Source organism: Myxine glutinosa, chromosome 8 (genome assembly GCF_964187855.1).
Source record: "Myxine glutinosa chromosome 8, kmMyxGlut1.1, whole genome shotgun sequence".
Lineage (NCBI taxonomy): Eukaryota > Metazoa > Chordata > Myxini > Myxiniformes > Myxinidae > Myxine > Myxine glutinosa.
Window position 1 is genome coordinate 129142793 of NC_136268.1, and position 20913 is coordinate 129163705.

Genomic DNA, 20913 nt, shown 5'->3' on the forward strand with positions numbered 1-20913 from the left:
ATTACCGCTGTGTTCTTCTTTACCTGGTCCCCCAACTCCTTTTGTCCCACTGTCAGTTGTTCTACTCCCAGCGTCAGGTCCTCTATGCCCCCTTGTAACTTTACAGTCCCCTTTCTCACCTCCTTCTCCATGTGCTCCTTACAGTGCCTCACCTCCTCGCGCACTCCTCCGACCTCCTCACCCACTCCTCTTCTGATCTCCTCTCCCATCACTTGCATCTCCTGCCCAGATGCCACCCTCATCTGCTCCATTTCCTCCCTGTGAGCATCCAGTTTGGTTTCTACCCCCATTCTGACCCCCTCTATCTGCTGCCCCATTTGGTTAACTTCCCTTTCCGCTTGGTCCCTCATGTCCCTCAATTTGCCTTCCATCCTGTTTTCTAACCCCTCTAACCCCTTTTGCATCCCTTCCATTTGATTCTCCTGGGCAGCCATTCTATTTTCTACCCCCGTTAACCCATTTCTCACCTCTTTTATCCCGTTGTCTAACCCCTCAAAATTATTGTCTAACTTCTCACCGGTACCCCTCGCTTCGTCCCTCATTACCCCCATTTGGTTTCCCATTATCCCCATTTGGTTTCCCATTATCCCCATTTGGTTTCCCATTCGCTCACTCTGAGCCCTCATTTCCTCCCTCATTTCCTCGCTATTCTGGGCCATAAGGGCCTTCATTTGTATAAAAAAAAGGTTCAAATCCACCAGGGGCGCTGCCACGGTCGCGGGCGCGGTGACCAGCGAGGCGCCATTTTGCGCTCCCGCAATGTCGGGCACAACGACGCTATTTTGTGCGTCTGCTACCCTCGCTGCTTCGCTCTCCTCCTGTCCCTCAATTTGGTCCTGGACCGACCCTGCCTCACTCTCCCCTACCGGACCCCAGCTGTCTTGATCCGCCATAGCGCGACTTTCAAAATTCGGGTTTTTATTTTCGTAAAACAAATTCAAATTTCGCCGTTATAATTTCGAGCGGGAAACGCGCTCCGGGTCGAATTCTACCTCTCCAACACCAATTGTTACCCTAGTGGTACAATTGGTGTTCCAACATTTGGGCCTAATAAATTTAGTCCCGGGTCCGAATTCCACTCCTCGACACCAATTGTTACAGACGCGGTGGTGGATGTTGGTTCACCGAGCGGTTTGGTATGACCGCGCCTGCACGTTTACCCGATTATACTCGAACGTTGCCGAGTCGCGCTACGCTGAATCAATGAAGGAAAAGGACACAACGGCTGGGACTAAAATGACACGACACCAAGGGTTCAGTTCTCAAGACCTCCGGAGGAGGTTATATTAGGGCGGAAGGTTAGATTACAGGAATGAGAGGGACAGCATAGAAAGACAGGCACTTAGACACACTTATCTTATTCCCTGACAGACGACAGATAAACAGGACAAAACTGACTCACACGGGGATTGATGGCAAGGAAAGGCAGAATCGATGGCTCCAGGTGCACCTGGGCTCAGGGCAGGATCGACCCGGTCCGGTCTAGAGATGCGGGGAGGTCGCAGCGCTCGGATGTGGTGAATGTCTTCTCAAGCTGGGGGCGCATCTGACGTCACATCCGGTAAGTCGCCGCGTATATCCGGCGGGGAGTGACACGCCCTCGGCTCGTTAGCTCCGCCCCAGATGGAATCGGCCCGTTGCTTCTCATTGGGTGCGTGCGGGGGGGTTACCGGCTCCGCCCTTGACGAGGGGCCGACAGGCAGCCCCTTCTTGGTAACCCCGTCGGCGCACATGGGTAATGGCGGCTAACCGAGCCGGAGTGAGGACGCACACTCCCCGCACGCCGCGCCGCGCCCCTCTGTTGTTGTAGTTGTTGTTGTAGTTGTAGTTGTTGTTGTTGTTGTTTGGGGAAGAAGATGGGAGGAGGTATGGGAAGGTCCTAAACTCACTACTGGTGCCATATAATCACATTCTGGTGCAACGAAGAGTCAGAATTAATGGAAACGAGTCCTTAACTGACATAGACTAAGAATAACTAGCAAGATGTCCGAAAGTTGTCTACGTGAGATGCGGTGGACCTGGGCACGACATTTAATGGGGGAAAAAGTGGAAGGTCGGTTCTACAGAGTGTTATTTACAGGCAATGGGACTAGGGAATGGGGGATTGGGGATAGTTGGGGAGTATTGGGGGAATAGGGGAATATTTACAAGCGGATATGGAGGCCAAATGCCATATTCGCAACATTACATTAAATACAAAAATGGAAAATTAAATGAACAGTTACAGGGGTACTCAAAACATATGGCCGAGATTGCTTGTCACGACAGGAGAGGTGCTGGTGGGGTGTGGTGTGGAGGGATTACAGGGAGAGGAGAGGCAGGCCTTTGTGTCTCAGACGGACTGATCTCATACTTTGTGAGTTAGGAAGGCAAAAGGAGGTAAGCCCAGAACAATATGGTGCTTTCCTCACCCTGATCAGGCTTTCGAGTGAGTCTCTTGGCAAATCTGAAATCGAGCTATTGAATGGGCCGTGCGGTGAATCTGGATTCGAGAGTTTGAGTTGAGCGTCAGGGGGAATTAACACCTCTATTGTTCTGACTGACAGTTTTTATAACTACAGGCGATGATTTTGCTTTGTCTTATACTCCCAATAGACTTAACTATGAACGAAGGAATGAAAAATGGGGAAATCAGCCAATTCGACTTGTGCTCCACATCGACTAGTATGCCAAAAATACGTTACTAATACATATTGACTAAGCAATACCAAATGTTTTACCATATATGGGCTAATGAATATCAAAAGTGCTGAAGCATTTCTGTTGGTTAACTATTAACAAATACCTCCCCCATATTTCCCAGCTTAATAAACAAGGCTTCTTTCTAAGCTATGTGGAACCAATTTTATCATGTGAATTATGAATGAAGAATGACCTAATAATATGTGTTTATTCAAGGGCGCTACTGGAGATATAGGTTTGCCAGGACGTCCGGGACCTAATGGACGACAAAGCCCACCAGGAAATATAGGTCTTCCTGGACAGCAGGGTCTTCGAGGAGTAAAGGTATGAGTTGCAATTCTGGAGCAATCTTGTGAATATATTGACACAAATCTTTCCCTTGATATGATGCAATCATTTTATGATTTCTCATTTGGGTTCAACTTAAATAAACAATGCTGGCCAAGGAAGCATTTTGGACAATATTCTTCTGAATGGTGTTGCACTAATTGGAAGAAAAAAGGAGATGAAAATAAACTCAATTGAAAGATCTGAAGCTTTACAAAACAACCAATCAATAGCAGGCCATTAAGTAATGAGGGTGAGAGTGGTGCCAGTGTCTGGTTGCCTTAGAATGGACATTAGATGGAGGAGGAATGTGGAACACTATCAGGAGAGCAGGCAGTAGTGATGGACTGTAGCAGCAGAGCCAGGGTGGCTTCCCTGGGGTGAGTGAGTGTGATTCCAGCACAAGGTGAGTCGAGGGCTGAACGAGAGTGCTGCGTATGGGAGCATGCGTGCAGGCCTTTGGAGGTTAAATAGGTTTACTTGGCTTTATCAGATTGATCACATGAATGCCCACCGGCATAGAGCTTGGGTGGCTCAACAGATCCAGTGGGTACTGTAGCAGAGATTATAGGCTGCGATCCTACCCAGAGTCGTTGATCTGTCTGACCTCTGCTATCGTTTTAACACGATATCTTGGTTGGATAAGTGTCCACCACTTTATAATAGCAAATGTAAGTTAGCTCAGGTGTAACCATTCACCTTCAAAATCACACACCACGTTATTTGGCCACCACCTGTGTTAAATTGTAGTGATTCTGGTTATTTCAGAATAAAATCACCTGTTTCTGTAGGTTTACTCCACTGGGTAATGCATTTCACAGCAACGACTCAACCATGAGTACCAAGGAGCTTTCAAAAGACCTCTACAATAAAATTGTAGAAAGGCACATATCAGGGGATGGGTATAAAAATATTTCAAAGGCCTTGAATATACATTGGACACAATGAAGACAATCATTAAGAAGTGGAAGGCATATGGTACCACCAAGTCCCTGCCTTGATCAGCCCATCCCTCCAAACTGGATGACCAAGCAAGGAGGAGACTGATCAGAGAGGCAACCAAAAAGCCAATGGCAACATTGAAAGAGCTACAGGCCTTTATGGCAAAGGCTGGTCACTGTGTGCATGTGACAACAATATCTCAAGCACTCCACAAGTCTACTAGATTTTAAGACATTTCTCTCATGAAAAGTAAATTCTGCAGCAGTCTTCCAGTCTTCCTGGATCCAATGCCATGAGTTCTTGATGATAGGATTTCAAATCTGCTGCCAACCACCACCTATTTTTATCTCCCATTTCCACTGCTGAGCTTTAGTACATGCATTGATACCCTGTCTCACCTATCTACAATCTCCTCTCCTCGTGCTGTGGTGCATACTGTATGTTTGTTTGTCATTCCATTGATTTAATTTTCCCCAATTTTGGCTGTTGATCCACTGGCCCCTGTCATTCCGCTCTTTAATGAGCCTCAATGATAATGAGATACTATACTCTTTTCAGAGCATTTTTGCTGCCAAAGGAGTTTCTTGGCATGGATTATGCTGGGCAGTTTGCCATTGCCTTCCCAGCAATCACTCAGGGCAGGAATTTGTAATTTGCTTATGGTGCCAGGAAAAGCTCGCCTACTCTTTGCGAAATATACAGTGGGATATTTAGCGTCCACCAACTAATACTGGAAGACAGGACCCCAGTTTAACATCGATCGATGCAAGGGACGCACACACATTGATGAATCGCCCTGCCTGTGAAACACTTGGATAACAATTAATAGCTGGTGTGGGATTCAAACTCAGGATAGACAGCTCAGAAGGGTTGTGCATACCTCTTGGCTATCCTATCAACCAGCCCATACACCTCAATAACTGCTTTAAACAATTTTGGCATTTCATTACTGAGAATTATACCTAAATAGCACTAAATTTGTTTGTGGTGTTATATCCTGGTTAGGCTACACACACACACACGCACGCACGCACGCACACACATATATATATATATACAGTCACGTGAAAAAGTAAGTACACCCCATGTAAAGTTTTGACTTTTTCAACATATTTCAACATACAGCTATTTGATCTTCATTTCAACAATATTGATAGATAAAGGTGATATAATATAACAAATATCATGAAAGATTTACATTTTATAGTCCATTGTATAATTTAAATAAACATAAATGCAAATTTCGCATGTGGAAAAAGTAAGTACACCCCTATATTTATCACTACTTCAAATACCTAAAATTAGAATCAGGTGCACCAGCTCAGGTGCAAATGATTAGAACATCGTTAGAGAGGATTTTGGAGGAACCTGTCTTATTTAAACCTCAGACATTTCGTTTGGTTTGCTCTTTGTTGTTGAAGCGTGCGGCGTCACCATGCCTAGATCAAAAGAGCTCTCTGAGGCCTTCAGAAGGAAGGTTATAAATGCCTACGAGTCTGGGAAGGGATTTAAAAAGATCTCCAAACAATTTGAATTCAATCATTCGACTGTCCGGAAGATCATCTACAAGTGGAGAAGATTCCAAACAACTGCCAACCTGTTCAAGCCAGGCCGCCCCAGGAAAGATCAGCCTGAGAGCAGACCGCAAGATGCTGAAAGAAGTCTCTAAGAAACCCACAATGTCATCACGGGACATACAGGTAGCTCTTGCCACTGTTGATGTCAAAGTGCACGAGTCTACCATTAGAAAGAGGCTGCACAAATTTGATCCACATGGGAGGTGTGCCAGGAGGAAACCTTTTCTGTCCAGAAAGAACATCAGGGCAAGACTAAAATTTGCCAATGTACACCTAGGCAAAGACCGGCACTTCTGGAACAATGTGCTCTGGACAGATGAGTCAAAGGTAAAGCTATTTGGCCACAGTACCAGAATACATGTTTGGCAAAAACCAAAGACAGCATTTGACCACAAGAACCTGATACCAACTGTAAAGCATGGTGGTGGAAATATTATGGTTTGGGGCAGCTTTGCTGCATCAGGACCTTGGCAGCTCACCATCATAGAATCCACTATGAATTCTTCATTGTACCAGAGGGTGCTTGAGGATAATGTGAGGCCATCTGTCGGAAAGGTGAAGCTCAACCGAAGGTGGACCTTGCAACAAGACAATGACCCTAAACATACCAGTAAATCCACCAAGGAATGGCTGAAAAGAAAGAAATGGAGGGTTCTGGAATGGCCAAGTCAAAGCCCGGATCTAAATCCCATCGAGATGTTGTGGGGGGATTTGATACGAGCTGTGCATGCAAGAAACCCCTCAAACATCGCACAGCTGAAAGAATTCTGCATGGAGGAGTGGGCAAAAATTTCTCCCAGTCGATGTCAGAGACTGGTAGACAGTTATAAGAAACGCCTACTTGAGGTTGTTTCTGCCAAAGGGGGCAATACCACCTATTAGAGCCAAGGGTGTACTTACTTTTTCCACATGCAAAATTTGCATTTATGTTTATTTATATTATACAATGGACTACAAAATGTAAATGTTTCATGATATTTGTTATATTATATCACCTTTATCTATCAATATTGTTGAAATGAAGATCAAATAGCTGTATGTTGAAATATGTTGAAAAAGTCAAAAACTTTACATGGGGTGTACTTACTTTTTCACGTGACTGTAGATATATGCCAAACCTCAAACCTATAAATCACAATTATAACTACCCAAAGAGCTATAATGTTGTTTCAATTGTCTCCCCATCGGTGCCACAGCATATCCAAAATTTTAAACGGCAGCCTCGAAGGGACACAATTCCCAGAATTGGGGTAGGCTTTAGCTTTTAAATAATTGTTCTTCAATTGTCAGGACAACTCCTTGATATAAGAATGTTACATAATAATAATATTTATATTTATTTTTTTCAGCAATACCATGATTATATTAATATTATCATTGTTGTTGGAGATTTTGCTTAAAAAAATTGAATAGTTTTGTTGTTTAATACAATGTTCAATGTGCCTCCAAGCAGGAGCCACGCAATCTATTTCCTAATAACAAGAAAACAGTCATTTGACAATAGGCAATCATGCCATGATGCAATGAAGCTGGCAAGCTACAGAATTATTATTATCATTATTATTATTATTGATCTTATCATTTAAGTCATTGCTATTATGTACAGTAATAATATTTCTCAATATTTTTGAATTACCATCATTTTTGTCATCATATTATCATCGATATTTCCCATTTTATGCCATCAGGGTGAGCAGGGTGTGGAAGGCCAAGTGGGGATTCCAGGAAGGCGAGGCCTGCCTGGTGCTGATGGAATGCAGGGCGTGTTGGGTGAAATTGGGTCCAAGGGCCGGCAAGTACGTGGCAGAAACAACACCTTTGCCCTCTTACATCATTATTCATCCACATTTTGTGAGCCGCATCTGGAGCACAGAAGCCTTTGGCCAAGACTTCCGAAGGAAGCTTCAAAACAAAATGAGATAAATATTTATGTAGCCTGACTTCCTTTTTCTCAAGTTATTTTGCAACTTACTATAACCAATCACATATTTTATGTACAGTGTTACTTAGTTTTGATGTGTTGGTTAATGCATGTGGGGCTTTCAAAAATAGTAGATTAAGGCATATGTTGAAATAGGCCGTGTGCAGCAGGTGGAAAAGCAGCTAGAAATCGGTTTTCGTTCCATGACTGAGGTGCTACTTGACATTTAGCATATGAATAGACAATTATATGGTGGACTCTGGGTAAAAAGTTCTCCATGAGATATCCATCCAATACGATGCTGTGGAGTGTTGAAGTTTGCCACCAAGGTCCAAAAAGCCACTTTTTGGCAATTCGCCATTTTTAAGGACTCGTATCCCCAACACTACTAACAGATGGGCTATTGTACTCTGTGAACTGGAAGACTGGACAATATACCTTTAAAATACCGAGGTTGCCCTTGATTTATTAAAATAATTATCATGACGGAAACACAGCGATTTTTCAAAAATAATCACAACCACCCTCGTTTTAGATACATCACAGATACATCAAAACAACCCACTGTGACCGTCAGTCAAATTAAGTATCAAGGTCTTGTAATCAATAATGGTTTTGTTGTAGATATTGCAATCAGGTACTTCAGTAAATATGCAAGGCTTTGAGGAGTGATATTTGTCATTTTTGGCCTTTCTTTCCATTTTTGGCAGTTTCTGAGAGCTATCAGAGCAGGGCTTTCAATGAGGAATCAAGAATGTCAACTGTCAATTACGGAGGGAATAATCATGCCTGGAGTATTGCAATTTATCCAAAGAATCATTTATCTGGCACATTTTTGATGTACAAGTGGGCCCGTTGGTCGATTGGACCAAATTTTTGCCTTATAGCATATCTGCCTGCCATACTCGGGGGGGGGGGGAGGGGGGGTGGTCTTTTCGGTCCTCGCGGTCTTTTGGGTCATTGGGGACTTTTGGGTCCTCTGAGCCTTCTGGGTCTTTTTTGTCCTCTGGGTGTTTTGGGTCCTCAGGGTATTTTTGATTTTCTGGGTCTTTGGGGTATTTTGGATCCTCAGGGTCTTTGGGGTCCACTGGGTCTTTTGGGTATTTAGAGGTATTTGGAATCTTAAGGATCTTGCGCATCTTAAAGTGTCTTCAAAAGTCAAAAGGGTATCAGCAGTCCAAAGGGTTAAAAGGTACATTTTAATAAAAGGTACATTTTTCAGAATATTTCCACAAATGAACGACAACTGGAGGCAATCCAGGATTCAGTGACGATCCTGAAAAGAGCCCTTGGAACAAAACTCTGAAAAGGTTGAACAGGTTGGTCCATGAACTGTGATCCCTTGCCGAAGCAGAGGTGGATACTTTGAGTCCTGGGAGGACTCCGTTCCACCTCCTGAAACCCATATATGGAGATAACAACCAACGACACACACGCTAACGCTAATGGTGGTGGATACTTTGAGACCCGATAGATGTCCATTCCATCTCCTGAGACCCACCCACCTGTGGGGATAGCAGACAAAAACAAGATGCATGCATACACACACAACTCATCCATATAGTATCCATTCAATTTATAGTAGATATTCATGGTACTTATCCCACGAATCTGTGTGAACGTATGAACATCTTGTTTCTTAACAGATGATATGTGCATGACACACAGTTGGGGTGATGTTTTGACGCCTTTTCTATAAACCCTGTTGCAATACACCACTTTCATGGAGGAAGCCATTGCTGAATAAATATAGCGCTTGTTGTGACAATACTGGCTGATGATTGGCTGGTTGTCAATACTACTACTCCGCACGACCAACTCACTGCACCCGTCAGAAGCTACACTATAAGAAAATAGTGCCGAACATTAACAGCAACTCCTTAGTGTTCCACAAAATTGACAATGCAAACTTTTTATATTGATGAGAAAATATGTTTTGGAAACAGATTCAAGTGTAGATAAGTAGCTCCCCTCCAATGGAATGCTCAGACCTGCTCATGGCCTAAAATAGAAGATAAATTTACATATTACCATAATAATTACATACACTTTCATATTGAAAAGAGAAAACATTTCTGTGTTATGACGGTTGTAGGTTTCAACTACATAAACTGAATACAACAACGAAACAACTACCTAAGCGATACGGATCAAATTTGATACAATGCATCAGGACAGTATGGTCTCATGGGGTTGTGCTCCCTATCCGGATCCGCCCATTTAAAGGGAGTTTAAAGGGGGGGCACTCTCTTTGATTAGCTCGCTGTCTGGCTCAGACCCACTGACGCTCTGGATTCTGCCTCTAGCAATCTAGCTTCTTGCTTGCCCTGACTGTCTGGCCTGTTGTCTCACTCCTGCTCTTGACCTGGTGGAAACTAGGAAACACAGTGTGTGTTCTGCTCCAGATTTATGCTCTTCACCTTGTATCTTTCCCTCTATGCTGCCCGGTTCTTGTATCAGTGCTGGGGTGTTATGTTGTGTCTGGATGGGAGGAATTTGTGATAATTGTTTGATGATCATGACGTTTCAGAAGGTAATTCTAAAATGTTCAAAACTAATTTGTTTATTTTCAGGGTGAAACAGGATATGCTGGCATAACAGGCTTGCAGGGATTACAAGGACCTAAGGTGGGAAGTTGCCACACTTCAGTCTGCTGATTACTATACTACTGTAAGAATTCCCCATGGATTAAAACAGGAACCTGTAATGTGACCAGGGTACCAGGACCTGATGGTCCGATAAATTTATCGTGAGGATGTCCATGGGTAATGGATGAAACATCACCTGATTTTAAATCTTCTCTTTCATGTGTGTTGTAAAATCTGTGTAGTTCTTGGAACAAAATATTGGTTGCTTGTATATTGTTACGGTCCGCGGATTGGATGTTATTTACCGAGCGGAGGTAACCGCGGCCGAACAGTTGTTCCCCGTTTCTTCCCGACTCACCCGATTCACCCAGACGTTGGCCAAATCGCGCTATGCTAAATCAATGATGGAAAGGACACGACGACTGGGAAAGATGAAACGACGCAAGGGGGGTACAGTTCTCAAGACCTCCGGAGGAGGGTATAATTACAGTGGTGGAGAAAAGGGGGTAGATTACAAGGCAGAGTGAGGTAAAGACACAGAAGAGATGGGCACCTAAATACAGTCTAATCAAACCCCAGACAGACCACGGACAAACGGACAAGGTAGACTCACACGGGGATTGATGGCAGGAATGGACAGGTAGGTCGCTGGCACAAGGTGCACCTTGGCTCGGGGACAGGATAAAGCACGGTTCAAAGATGCAGGGAGGTCTCACAGCGTTCGGAGGTGGTCTTGCTTGCTCCAAGCTCAGCGCGCATCTGACGTCACCTCTCTCTCTCTCTGCGCATGCTCAACGGGGAGTGACACGCCCTCGGCTGGTTGGTTCCACCCCAACTGGGGCCGGTCCGCCGCTTCCATTGGGTGCGGGGGTTACCGGGCTCCGCCCTTGATGAGGAGCCGACAGGGAGCCCCTGTTTGGTAACCCCGTCGAGCACATGTCCGATGGCGGCTCGTTGGGAAGGCCTGGTGTCCTCCCACCACTCCTACCAAGCCGGAGTGAGGACGCGCACTCCCTGCGCTCGTTGTTGTTGTTGTTGTTGAAGAGAACTGTGAGGAAGAGCTGCGGGGAGGTATTGGGAGGTCCTAAACTTCCTAACGGTGCCATACAATCACATTCTGGTGCAACGAAGGGTCAGAATTAATGGAAACGAATCCTTACCTGACATAGACTAAGAATAACTAGCAAGATGTCCTATAGTTGTCTACCTGAGATGCGGTGGACCTGGATGCGACATTTAATGGGGGAAATAGGGGGAGGTCGGGTCTACAGAGTGTTGTTTACAGAAAATGGGACTAGGGAATGGGGGATTGGGGAGAGTTGGGAAGTATTGAGGAAATAGGGGAATATTTACAAGCGGATATGGATGGATGCAAATCCCATATCCGCAACACTGCACCCTTCTCGACCCCGGGGCGTCCCGACCCGATAGATTTTTACCTACTTTAGTGTGGCACTCAGATGTAGTTCCCTCTACTATTAACTCAACCCTGAGTGCGACAGTTTTACAGATGTTCACAAATGAGTAAATATGTCCCCCTGCGACGTTGCACCCTTCTCCTAACAGAAACACACCCACAGGATAACCGAATCGCGGAAAGCATCCTCAAACTAAACATACAGCCGGTAGGGAGCATCATTTATACAAGACTACACTGATATTTACACTACGATCCAGGACCTGTTCTTTGAGGAACACATGCAGATGTTATGCATAGGGAGAGCACGCATGCCAGCATCGATACACCAACCCACGAGTGCCCTGTGGCCCTACGGCCTTTAATAATGTGCAGAGCACCCCTTCCAAGCACCAAAAGCACCACCCCATTATGCACAGTCAGCACCATCCGGTGCACCAATAAAGTGTTCAATAAAAATGCACAATCAAGTGTCCATGGTCACCGGTGGTGTCGCAGCCGGCCGATGTTCTGCCGCTGGTCTTGCCTTCATGGAGTGCACTTGGCCTTCTGGCTTCTTTAGAAATAAAGAAAGGCGCCAACCGCGTCCATCTCTTAATTGTGGCCGTCAGGGGGGTCAACTAAAAGTGGTTCACCTGTATGGCATAGGTGCCACGTTGACCCAGAGGTCCATCAACGGGTGGTGCTTGACCGCAAAAGAACTGCGGTCCATTGTGGGCGGCCACAAAAATTGCGGTCCATATGGTGTATCGATCCAGGCAGCAAGCAGCGGAAGTACAGGCCCACAACTGCGGAGCCAGCACCTCTCTCTCCTCTCTCTCTGCCCCAAAGCCAGATCCCCGGAGGTGGGAGACAAAAGAAGACAAGTGAGTAAGGTAGTAAGGGCGCAAAAGTGCAGGCAATATAAGGTAATACACACTGGGGGCACATGGGAACCAGGTGAGACAGGTACGTTCCTACCGTACGCCCCCCCCCCCCCCCCCCCACCAGGTAACCTACATTGCCCCTCCCTTACCCCTTACTGTATCCACAAAACACAACACTACCCATAAACATCTACTTTACACATCAACGAACGTCCCTACTGTCTTCCCCGTTCTTCCCATTAACCAAATTCGTCTTCTCTCCCTCCTAACCAATCAAATTTGCCATCTCCAACTCTCATCAAAATTTGCCATCACCAATTCATCATCAGTCCCTCCTAAGGAGGGAGATATGGAATCACCCCAATGTCTCATCCATGTCGTGATGCGTCTCACAAATCCAAACAGCAATTCTCATTTCCTGCAACACAAAACAAAGAAAACACAGGTGTGGAGTCATCATCATCACCTCAGGTAAGTGGCTGCGTATGGTGCGACAGGTTCATCAATCCTAACTATTTCCTAAATGACTTTAACAACTTTACATTACCCGGGGTCTTTCTCCTGCCAAACCATTGGCCCTCATTACTCTATGTGGTTCGAAGAACCAAAATCCCATTGACCATCTGTGGTGCACACCATCAATTTGGGTCTCACTCCCCGATTCAACACTCGGTGCTCCCACACGATTTCGGTGGCTGGGTCGTGTGACGCTCCCAGCTGGTCCGCCCACCTGCACACCTCCACCACTGTTGTTGCCTACTGAGCTCACCTGCTCCTCACCCTAACCTAACTAACTGGGGAAGGCCCTCTCGCACTCTCACCCCCTCGGTGCCCTCTCTGGCACGGGCTGCCCGATCCACACCCGGGATCCTCAGGCACCCACTGACACTAACGGCTCCCAGAGCCCACCTGCGGCCTCACCTGGCCGACATCTAACAGTGGCGGAGTGCCCAACCATTCACACTCATACTAACAGGCCACACAACCAGCCAATTTCACCACACCAATGCACCCATCCACAATACCATTCTGCAACCGCACCACAAATGCCAATATCCAACCACAATTTACCTATACCTTCTAACTACTCTTTAAACTACCCTCCCCGGGTACTCGTGAAAGGGGTCCACTCTTCCCCCATCCACACCTTTGCACCATGCACACCACTCCGTACCACTTACTCCAACTCTCTCCACACCACTCATTCTCTGCTCCATATATTCCACACACCTGTACTTGCACACCTGTGCTCTCATACTTGGTGCTGCCTGCACCCTTCTCTCCCCCAAGCACATTCGCGCTGATCCACAACACTCACTACTCACCATGACACTCATCTGCAATGCTCTCTCATTCATCACTTGTACACTCACACACACCTCGGAGCATTGCCTCACCGATGCCTCATTTGAAGCTGCTCACCAGCACTTCCATTCATACTGCATCATCTGCTCTGTCTACTCCCTTCTAAAACTCGCGCTCCTCCGTCTTCCCTTACACTCAGCGCTCCCACGTCATTATCAAACACTAAGCTACTACGTCCCCACTACAGGTACCAAGTCTCTCACTTAAATCTTGTCACCTATAGTCACCTCTAGTCCCTATCAATATAACCAAGCCCTCCCTGGCTCGGTTGTCATAGCCACCCCATAAACTATAGCGCATTTGCCCCCATCATGGGAAGGGTGGCAGGGATGCCACCCTTACCCACCGGGCCCATTGCTCATCAATCCCCCAGTCCTCTGGCACTAATAAGCCCCCCTTATTCAGAGGTACTGGGTCCCGCCTCGGCATCTAAAGCCGAGGCAATCCACGGGGGCACCTGCTCGCCGGTGTAAGGCTTTCTAGTTTCCCGGGGTCTTGCGTGGGGGTGTCTGGGGTCGGCTAACCCGCTCCCCCCTGGGCGGAGTTGAGGACCTCAACCGCCGGGGATCATCCCGGCGCGTGGCTCGACAGTGCCGCGCCAGGTGACCCAGACGGTTGCAAGTATAGCACCTCACCTGATAAGGTGCTTGTCTCCGGAATTCCAAATTTCCCCCCCTGAAGGTCCGAATTGGATTACCCGCTCGTGGTCCACCGCGGGCCACCTCCGGGGCCGCCTGCCATAGTCCAGGTCCCGCCAGGCACTGGTCCACCAGCCTCCGGACCATGCCTGCCAGGTCAGGACTCACGTCGGGGGCGGGCCCCCAAGGGGGTCCTCCCTCCATCGGGGGTCCCACCTGGCGGACCGCCACTGCGTGACGCTCGCTCCCCCGGGCCAGGGGCCTCGCTGCTTCCCAACGGGCTGCAGCGTCAGCCGCCTGGCTCAGAGTCTGCGGGCGCCACATGGCGAGCTGTTGCCGGAGCTCAATATCCGGGAGGGCCTGGATAAAATGGTCCAGCGCCAGGCTTTCCCGGGAATCCGCTGCCATGTTAGCATGTGCGATCCCCACTGCGCGGCGAATGTCGTGGGCAAGTTCCCCGATGGCTTCCTGGGGCTTGCGTTTTCGCAGCGCGAGCTGAGCTTTAACAAGCTCGCTCTGCTGTTCAATGCCGAATCGATTAATTAGGGCGTCGCGGAGGGCTGGCAGGGTGAGAGCAGCCGGTGGTAATGCCGTCAGCACCTCCGCCGCCGCGCCGCGCAATGCGGCCACCAGGTGTACTCCACCTTCGTCCTCACCCCAACCGTTGCCCTTACACACACAGTCAAACTGCGCCAGGTACGCTCGTAGATCACTCTTGCCGTCATATGGCGCGAGTGGGACCTTGTGGGACCACCTCGTATGCGAGTCGTTGCCCGCCTGCCGGACCCCGTGCGTCGCCCCTTGCGGGGTCAGCGCGGGGCCGAACCGGCCGGGCCCCCACAGTACATTACCCCCAAGGGGCTCCCGTGCCTCCCCTGTCCCTCTAAAAACTACCCCTGTTGGTGTCAATGCATGGGTCACGCTTCCGCAACCCGCTACCCATTCCATACCACCACAACCTTGCTCACTCACACCTCGCACCTCTCCCATCACCGGACCCTCTCGCTCGCACCCTCGTTCCATACACTCCGGACCAGCCATACACCTCACTATTGGCCACTCACGAACATCCGGGTCCATCTCGACCCCCAAGCTTATTAAATCACCTGGCGCATCATACGCACGACCATATTGGTCACCACTTATACCGGGTCCTCTTTCTCTTCGCTTCTCCTCCATCACCTGCGAATCCCTCATCCGGTTAATGAGCACATCATCACGATCCGAACACAGACTTTGGACTAATTCTTTTACTTCCTCTTTTATCTCTTTCTTATCCTCTCTCCGTCGCTTCTTAATTTCGCTCACCCCTTCTTCCACTTCTTCTAATTTCTGCTTCACCTCCTTCATCTCCTCGTGCGCCCCCTTAAGTTCTTCCTCTAACTCCACCTTATTTTTTTCTATGTGCTCCCGCACCTCCCGCTCTTTAACCTCCCTCACCTCTACCACCTTGTTCATTTTCTTCGTCAGGTCCTCATGTACCATCTGACACTCTTTTTTAATTACCCCTACGTCCTTTTTCATCTCCTTCTGTGTTGATTTTAAACCCTCTATTACCGCTGTGTTCTTCTTTACCTGGTCCCCCAACTCCTTTTGTCCCACTGTCAGCTGTTCTACTCCCAGCGTCAACTCCTTTATACCACCTTGCAATTTTACAGTCCCCTTTCTCACATCCTTCTCCATGCGCTCCTCACAGTGCCTCACCTCCTCGCGCACTCCTCCGACCTCCTCACTCACACCTCTTCTGATCTCCCCTCCCATCACTTGCATCTCCTGCCCAGATGCCACCCTCATCTGCTCCATTTCCTCCCTGTGAGCATCCAATTTAGTTTCTACCCCCACTCTGACCCCCTCTATCTGCTGCCCCATTTGTTTAACTTCCCTTTCCGCTTGGTCCTTCATGTCCCTCAATTTGCCTTCCATACTGTTTTCTAACCCCTCTAACCCCTTTTTCATCCCTTCCATTTGATTCTCTGAGCGGCCATTCTGTTTTCTACCCCCGTTAACCCCTCCTGTATTTCCCCTAATCTATTGTCTAATCCCTCTATTCTACTCCCTAACCCTCCGATCTGGGCCCCATGTCCTCCCTCAATTTCTCACTATTGGACCCCATGTCCTGCCTCAATTTCTCGCTATTGGACCCCATCCTTTGTTCTAACCGTTCGCTATTCTGGGCCAACAGGGCCCCTATTTGCGCCATGAGGACTTGCATGTCAATCGGCGGCACGGGTACAGCTACCGCAATCCCCTGCGCGGCGCCGACCTGTTGTTCGCGCTCCTCTTCCCCATGCCTAGCGCCGCCATTTTGCGAACTTGCCGCCCTCACTGCTTCGCTCTCCTCATGCCCCTCAATTTGGTCCTGGATCGACCCTGCCTCACTCTCCTCTACGGGAACCCAGCCGTCTTGATCTCCCATAGCGCGACTTTCAAAATTCGAGTTTTTGTAAAACAAAAGCAATTTCGGTACTTTGTAATTTTGACCAAATTTTGTCTAGCTGTTTTAAAAATTTGGTTCGGGCCTCGTATCTCACTCCCCGACACCAGTTGTTACGGTCCGCGGATTGGATGTTATTTACCGAGCGGAGGTAACCGCGGCCGAACAGTTGTTCCCCGTTTCTTCCCGACTCACCCGATTCACCCAGACGTTGGCCAAATCGCGCTATACTAAATCAATGATGGAAAGGACACGACAACTGGGAAAGATGAAACGACGCAAGGGGGGTACAGTTCTCAAGACCTCCGGAGGAGGGTATAATTACAGTGGTGGAGAAAAGGGGGTAGATTACAAGGCAGAGTGAGGTAAAGACACAGAAGAGATGGGCACTTAAATACAGTCTTATCAAACCCCAGACAGACCACGGACAAACGGACAAGGTAGACTCACACGGGGATTGATGGCAGGAATGGACAGGTAGGTCGCTGGCACAAGGTGCACCTTGGCTCGGGGACAGGATAAAGCACGGTTCAAAGATGCAGGGAGGTCTCACAGCGCTCGGAGGTGGTCTTGCTTGCTCCAAGCTCAGCGCGCATCTGACGTCACCTCTCTCTCTCTCTCTGCGCATGCTCAACGGGGAGTGACACGCCCTCGGCTGGTTGGTTCCGCCCCAACTGGGGCCGGTCCGCCGCTTCCATTGGGTGCGGGGGTTACCGGGCTCCGCCCTTGACGAGGAGCCGACAGGGAGCCCCTGTTTGGTAACCCCGTCGAGCACATGTCCGATGGCGGCTCGTTGGGAAGGCCTGGTGTCCTCCCACCACTCCTACCAAGCCGGAGTGAGGACGCGCACTCCCTGCGCTCGTTGTTGTTGTTGTTGTTGTTGTTGAAGAGAACTGTGAGGAAGAGCTGCGGGGAGGTATTGGGAGGTCCTAAACTTCCTAACGGTGCCATACAATCACATTCTGGTGCAACGAAGGGTCAGAATTAATGGAAACGAATCCTTACCTGACATAGACTAAGAATAACTAGCAAGATGTCCTATAGTTGTCTACCTGAGATGCGGTGGACCTGGATGCGACATTTAATGGGGGAAATAGGGGGAGGTCGGGTCTACAGAGTGTTGTTTACAGAAAATGGGACTAGGGAATGGGGGATTGGGGAGAGTTGGGAAGTATTGAGGAAATAGGGGAATATTTACAAGCGGATATGGATGGATGCAAATCCCATATCCGCAACAATATTATTGTTCTGCTGTACATGACGGTGCAGATTCTCAGCCCAACTTTAAACTGCCGGATTGGTGCATCACAGGCAGGGACTTGCATTGTGGTATGTTATCACTCTGTTAGACCATTAAGTTGGGTAGCACATCTGCTCATATTAGTTGGTACCCATTAAATATCCCACTGTGTCCTCCGCAAGTAATATGTGAGTTATCGGTGGTACCCTAAACAACTTTCAAATTCTGGCTATAACTCTCTTGCACACCAGAACTGGGTGAGTATTGCAGGTACAGTATACCCAAACCTCCAATATAAGTTGATGGAGGCTTTGTTTGTGTTTGTGTGTGTGTAGTTTTTTTTTTTTTTTACAGACGTAGTATTGCATTGTATGCATTTTATTCCACAATAATTACCATTACCCCACCCCCTATTTGCACTGTTATTACTCCCACCACCAGAGGTGGAGGAAGGTTATGTTTTCGCCCCTGTCTGTTTGTTACTTGCAAAATCGAAGACTTTTCAAGTATATTGGTTGGTCTTGTGTGTTATTCTGTCTGTCTGTTTGTTTGTCTGTCAATCGCCTACAGGTCACAATTCTAAACCGATCATCGTGAAACTTTACCATGTTTAAAGGTAGTCACAACTGAGAATCCTATTTATTTTGAGGTCAAAGGTCATCTTGAGGTCAAATTTCAAAAATCATCATTCTTCATCTGATGGACTTGAAAGTTAAACAGCAACTGCATAGTGTCTCAGTGAATTGGGAAACCAACTATTTTTGAAGTAAAAAGGTCAAAGGTCAACTCAAGGTCAAACTTCTAAAATCCTCAATTTCCATCCAATTGACTTGAAATTTTAAGAGGATTTCCATATGTGGTCACTGAATTCAACCACCAATTCTTTTTGAGTTCAACGTAGGCACAAAAGGTCAACATAGGCCATATTTCTAAAATTTACAATTTTCATCCATTTGACTTGAAATTTGAACACGATTTACATATCAGCTCACTGAATTCAACCACAAATTATTTTTAAGGTAAAATTTATTTAATGGATTTTGCAAGTATTGTGCTATGCACAACATCTTTCTTGTTTATTTATCATTGAGCTTCAGTGTGTGTTTACAGGCCATAACGTTTTACCAATTGACATTTTGCCATCAAATCTTCAACAAATCTTTATTTTGAGAATATGGAGAACACAAATGAATAACATGGACAATTTTTTAAACTATCGTTTTCATCAAGTTTAGTGTGAGTACAATACGGTGTTTGCATGTGTTTAATGACTGATTTATCCTTTCTTTTATCTTTTCTTGTATGATTTAGGGCCCATTGGGTGAAAACGGCTACAATGGGATCTCAGGTCCGAAGGGACCCACAGGATTTATAGTATGTATAGAAGCCACCCTGTTTCTTTACCCCTGACCTCCCCAAGGCCTTTCTTTATTGGCATTCATAACCTGAGGTATCATGTGCTATGGAACTAATAATTAGGAAATGATTTCTTATGCCTCAACAACTTTGTCTTTCTCTATTACTGCCTGCTGAGACAATGTACCCACCGTACACAGTCGTACCCAGCTGCTCCTGGACTCTGTGTCCTTTCCTCCTGACAAGGTGGAAAAGTTTCTGTCAACCCTCGACTCTGATTCTGCAACTGGTCCTGACGGCATCAGCCCACGGGTCCTAAAATCATGTTCTTCCGCTCTTTCACTCCCTCTTTCTGTTCTCTTCACCCTCTCTTTTGCTCAAGGTCATCTGCCATCTGCTTGGAAATCAGCCAACATCACCGCTTTGCACAAAAAGGTGCAAAAACAGATCCTAGCAACTACAGACCAATCAGCCTTCTCCCAATTATCAGCAAAGTCATGGAATCCATCATTGCTTCAGATATGAAATCTCTACCTCTTCTCCAGTGGCTTGATCTCTGATCATCAATTTGGTTTCAGACCTGGTCACTCTACTCTGGACATGCTGCTTCTGCTTTCTCAACAATGGATGGAGGTCCTCAACGCCAAACAGGAAATTAGAGCTGTCTCCCTTGACATTTCACGTGCCTTCGATAGTCGATACGGTCTGGCACCCTGCTCTGCTCACCAAACTCTCCTCCTTTGGTATCCATGGAAATCTCCACGCATGGCTGGCGGACTTCCTCTCTGGTCGTAGTCAACGTGTGGCCCTGAATGGGTTTCTCTCATCTCCTCTTCCTGTTCAGGCTGGAGTTCCCCAAGGTAGTGTTCTGGGCCCTGTGCTTTTTCTGGTCTTCATCAATGATCTCTCTGACTCTCTTGAAAATCCTCTCCATCTCTTTGCTGATGACTCCACTCTCTGCTGCTCCATTCCTCATCCCTCAGATCAGCAGTCTGCAGCCTCCTCACTCTCTGCAGACCTAGACAAAATCACAGACTGGGCAAACAAATGGAACATGTCTTTCAATCCTGATAAATCTCACACTCTTACGATGTCTCTCCGAAAAGACCGACTGGAAAACCCTCCCATCCACTTTCTGAATAAGCCTCTCCAAGAAGTTCTGTCACTCAAGCTTTTGGGTCTCACTATTTGCCATGATCTTTCGTGGGAAAACCACATTTCAAATCTGGCCTCCAAAGCCAGTCGCCGACTGGGCATCCTCCATCGTGCGAAGTCCTTCCTTGGCACACCTGAGCTCCTCACCACATACAAGGCTTTCATCCGCAGCTCTATGGAATACTGCTCTCCCCTCTGGTCTGGTGCTCCTGCCTCACACCTAGCTCGTCTTCACGCTGTTGAAACCAAAGCGTTCAGAATCATTGGAATCTCCCGCGATGAAGCTAACTCCAAGGGCCTTTCACTCACTCACCGCAGGCAGGTTGGTGGTCTTTCCGTCTTCTACCGACTCCTCTCTGGCCTTGCCCCCCCCCCCCCCCCCCCAGCTCTCTCTGGGCTCTGTCC

The 20913-nt window shown here is 47.3% G+C and overlaps 1 protein-coding gene across 1 annotated transcript in view; it reads left to right on the forward strand.

Annotated features, from left to right (window-relative positions):
- Window positions 1-20913, forward strand: part of LOC137433187 (uncharacterized) — a 275834-nt gene that overhangs the window by 230662 nt on the left and 24259 nt on the right. Inside the window, exons 44-47 of the mRNA XM_078783996.1 lie at window positions 2899-3006; window positions 7217-7324; window positions 10023-10076; window positions 19309-19371. Coding sequence (XP_078640122.1) covers window positions 2899-3006; window positions 7217-7324; window positions 10023-10076; window positions 19309-19371 — 333 coding nt within the window. The remainder of the gene's footprint in view (window positions 1-2898; window positions 3007-7216; window positions 7325-10022; window positions 10077-19308; window positions 19372-20913) is intronic.